This window comes from Tupaia chinensis, unplaced genomic scaffold (assembly GCF_000334495.1).
Source record: "Tupaia chinensis unplaced genomic scaffold, TupChi_1.0 Scaffold142716_1, whole genome shotgun sequence".
Taxonomy (NCBI): Eukaryota; Metazoa; Chordata; class Mammalia; order Scandentia; family Tupaiidae; genus Tupaia; species Tupaia belangeri.
In genome coordinates this window covers 4186198-4190636 of record NW_006202562.1, presented here as the reverse complement: position 1 = coordinate 4190636, position 4439 = coordinate 4186198, and the positions used below count along the sequence as shown (strand labels likewise).

The following is a 4439-nucleotide window of genomic DNA, read 5'->3' as shown; positions in this document are numbered from 1 at the left end:
CCGGCAAGTTTGCACAAAGAATGCATATGATGACATTTTGCTTCTTGGCTTCTTAGGGTCTCCTTTGCTCATGTTTAGTTATCTTTCCTCTGTGAGCCACAGAGTCGCCCAGTGCCTGTCCGGCTCTCACTTGCCCAGCGCTGTCTCTATGGAGCTCAATGTACTGCAATGGCTGTGAGAGTGGGAGCCAGGTGCTCAATCTCTTTCTTTAAAAAAAGATTTGAAGGGTCTCAGTTTGTTTGGGTTGCTAGAACAAAATACCATGGACTACGTAGCTTATAAACAACAGATGTTAATTCCTCACAATTCTGAGGGCTAGAGAGGCCAAGATAAAGACACCAGCAGATTGGGTGGCTGGTGAGGGCCACTTTCTGATTCAGACCACCCTGCTGTGCCCTCATGTGGTGAAAAGACTAGCTATCTCTCCTGCCTTCTCTTCAAGGGCACCAACCCCATTCATGAGGGCAGACCCCTTATGGCATAATTGTCCTCCAAAGGCCCCCCCAAACGCAGAGGGACACTGATATTCTAACCACAGCACCAAGTAAGCTGCAGACACCAGTACACTTCACCCCGAAACACTTCCGCACGCATACTATTAACTTAGAGCTCTATATCTGTTTATGGTTCTTTGATTAAAGAATATTTACAAACATCTAAAAATGTACAAATCTTGAGTGACCTGTTCAAAGGGTTTTTGCAAATGCACACACCTGTGTAACACAAACCCCTTTATTTTTATTTTTTGGAGAGGTTTTTTTTTTTTTCTGCTATAGGGCGTATGTGTGCGCTAGTCAGACAGAGAGAGACAGAGAGACAGAAAGCAAGAAATCACCCCCAGGGAGAGATGGCCATGCTGCCATCCCTTCTCCTCCATTCTCCTCTCAGGATCTTGGGCACGCACGCATGCCCAGTATGAGTTTCAAGCCACCGGGTCCGGGACATGAACCGCGGTCGACTACATGGGAGTCCAGCGACATAGCCATTACGCTAACTGCTGGTCCCAACACAAACCCCTTTCAACATATAGGGCATTCCGTTCAACCTCCAAGTTCTTGCATATCTACGTGGTCCGTTCCTTTCCTCTCTTGTAAGCAAGTACCACTTTGATTTTTGTCATCACATGCTCCGTGTCTGACATCATTTTAATTTGGCTGCATATCACTCTGTTGTATGTAAATACTGTCGTTCAAGCAATTTTCTGTGGTTAGTCAATTAGGTTGTCTTCCTCTCATGGCTATCGAGCTGTGCTCTCTGGATGTCCTTGTAAGTAAGTGGGGTCCCCAAATGTTTTTGGAGATACGTTAATTTTCTGTAAGAGGATTTCTTAGGCAAAGACAAGTTCAAAGCCTTACGATGCGTCCTCCAGTTGTTCTCTCAAAGGCTGCCCCGATTTCTTCTCCCACCAGCACTAGCTCACAGACAGCTTTGTGCCTCGGCTCCAGCCTGGCTATGGAGAGAATTCCGAAATTAACCGGTTCACTGAGACTTAGGATGCCTTGAGGTTGGGGCAGATAATCCATCCCCGTGGATTGTGAATGTTTCTGCACCATTTACCAGGGAAAAAATAAGTGGCATGGTGTGCTCTCTGTGTGTGTGTGTGTGTGTGTGTGTGTGTGTTTTAGGTTTTTGCCATAGGGCACACGCATTCACTGGAGAGAGAGGGATGGAGAGAGGGAAAATGAGAAATAACTTCCTGGGCTGGATGGCCACACCACAATCCCTGCTCCTCCAGTCTCCTCTCAGGATTTGGGGTATGCACACAGTCCTGGCATGATTTTTAAGCCACTGGGACTGGAATTGGAACCACAATCGGCCATGTGGAAGTCCAGTGCCTTCACCACCATGGCACTGCTGGCCCAGACATGGTGTGTTCTCTAGACCTGTATGGCATTTTGTGAAGTGACGAAGGAAGCAGTGTCTGCGGTGGGCTCCGGGAAGCCGTTCACGCTGGGGCTGTTGGTCGCGGGGTGGAGGCACTCGCATGGGGGTAACACAGGTCTGGGGTCTGGTGCCGCGCAGTTCTCCCCAATGGCCCACTGCGTGACCTTGGTTCAGCTGTCCATTTCTTGGGACCATCTCATTGACAAGGACATTGGCTCCAAGTCTGACCCACTCTGTGTCCTTTTACAGGATATGGGAGGGGGCAAGTGGGCTGAGCGTGGCCGAACTGAACGAGTCCGGAACTCTTCAGACCCTGAGTTCTCCAAGACTCTGCAGCTTGAGTACCATTTTGAGACTGTCCAGAAACTATGTTTTGTAATCTATGACATAGACAACGAGACACCAGAACTGGGAGATGATGACTTCCTAGGGGGGGCTGAGTGTTCCCTAGGACAGATTGTGTCCAGTCAGGTACTGACCCTACCCTTGATGTTGAAGCCTGGAAAACCTGCAGGGCAGGGGACCATAACAGTTTCAGCTCAGGAGCTGAAGGATAGCCGTGTAGTAACCTTGGAGGTGGAGGCCAGAAACTTAGACAAGAAGGACTTCCTGGGAAAATCGGATCCATTCTTGGAGTTCTTTCATCAGGGTGATGGGAAATGGCACCTGGTATACAGATCTGAGGTCATTAAGAATAACCTGAACCCTATATGGACGTGCTTCTCAGTCTCCCTTCAGCATTTCTGAGGTGGGGATCCTAGCACACCCATCCAGGTACGATGCTCGGACTATGACAGTGATGGGTCACATGATCCCATTGGCACCTTCCACACCAGCTTGGCCCAACTGCAAGCAGTCCCGGCTGAGTTTGAATGCATCCACCCTGAGAAGCAGCAGAAAAAGAACTATCTTTGTCGGGACTTGCCAGGTGGAAACAGAATATTCCTTCCCAGACTATGTGATGGGAGGCTGTCAAATCAACCTCATTGTGGCTGTGGACTTCACCGGCTCCAATGGAGATCCCTCCTCACCTGACTCTTTGCACTACCTGAGTCCAACAGGGGTCAATGAGTACCCGACAGCGTTGCGGAGTGTGGGCAGTGTGGTTCAGGACTATGACTCAGACAAGCTGTTTCCAGCATTTGGATTTGAGGCCCAGGTGCCCCCTGACTGGCAGGTCTCGCATGAATTTACCTCGAACTTCAGCCCCAGTACCCCCTACTGTGCAGGCATCCAGGGCATTGGTCAAGCCCTGCCTCAAGTTCATCTCTGTGGCCCCACCAACTTTGCACCTATTACCAACCACATGGTCAGGTTTGCTGCCCAGGCTGCACATCAGAGGACTGCCTCACAGTACTCTGTGCTGTTGCTGCTGATTGACGGGGCTGTGACAGATGTGAAGGCAACACGTGAGGCTGTGGTTCGTGCCTCAAACCTGCCCATGTCAGTGATCATCGTGGGTGTGGGCGGTGCTGACTTCGAGACCATGGAGCAACTGGACGCTGATGGAGGACCTCTATGTACATGCTCTGGAGAGGCAGCTGTCTGTGACATACCCTATTGCCAATTCCAGTAATGCCCCTCGGGAGACATTGGCACTGTGCTTGCTGAAGTGCCTGCACAACTGGTCTCCTACTTCAAGGCTCGGGGTTGGGCCCCCATAAAAGCCACTTCCACTTCCTGCCAAGGGTCCTGCACAGGTTTCCCAGGTCTAGCTTCCCTTGCAGGCCAGTCCTCAGCCCTTCATTCTCAAGGTCCCTCTAGGCCACAGCCCAACCTTGCACACTCCCCAGTGCTAGCACTTTATATTTGATATTTTTATACTTGCTTCTGCTTGAACCCACCTGCTTAACCCCTGACACACCTCTTTCAATAAAGACCAGTGAAGATTGAAAAAAAAAACAAAGACCTGTGTGGAGAATGTCTCTCGTGGACTTCTTTACGACATTTACGACACAGGAGAAAGATGGGCAGGCTATGTACAAGCTTATGGGAGGATAAAGGAGACAAAGTTTGTCTATGAGAAACAAAAGACGCGGTGAAGTTGCCAGAGCTCTCTGGGTCACCAAATGGAAGCAAGCATATGCGCGTATCACCAGCATGAGAAAGACACTGGAGACTTTTGAGGACATTCCATTCATTTCTTTTTTAAAGTTTGAACTTCAGTCTTTGAAATTTTGTCTGGACCCACTGGTGACACAGCAGTGATGTACTGCTCCAAAGGGGCAGGACTGGGGCCAGCAGGTGGCGTGCTGGTTAAGGCACTGGATTACCACATGGCCAACCATGGTTTGAGTTCCGGAGCAGGCAGCTTGAAAAATCACACCAGGTACATGTGCGTGTGTACTGGAAATCCCAGGAGGAGAATAGAGGAGAAGGGATTGTGGCATGGCCATCTCCCTGGGAGGTGGTTTCTCATTTTCTCTCTCTCTGTCTTTCTCTAGTATAAGTGCATGCACCCTATGGCAAAAACCTTAAAAAAAAAAAAAAAAAAGAAAAGAAAAGAAAGAAAAAAGGAAAAAAAGATGAATCTATGGAGATCCACAGGTCAAATC

General features: G+C 49.2%; 1 protein-coding gene and 1 pseudogene across 1 annotated transcript; one reads left to right on the top strand and one right to left on the bottom strand.

Annotated features, from left to right (window-relative positions):
- Positions 1 to 84, bottom strand: part of LOC102489463 (high mobility group protein B1 pseudogene) — a 642-nt pseudogene extending 558 nt beyond the window's left edge.
- Positions 85 to 2004: 1920 nt separating this feature from the next.
- Positions 2005 to 3599, top strand: LOC102480808 (copine-1). Its single transcript, XM_014582168.2, is given in 3 exon segments — positions 2005 to 2786; positions 2788 to 3547; positions 3549 to 3599. Coding segments are annotated over 3 exon segments (1566 nt in total). The 5' UTR covers positions 2005 to 2031.
- The last annotated feature ends 840 nt before the right edge of the window (positions 3600 to 4439 follow it).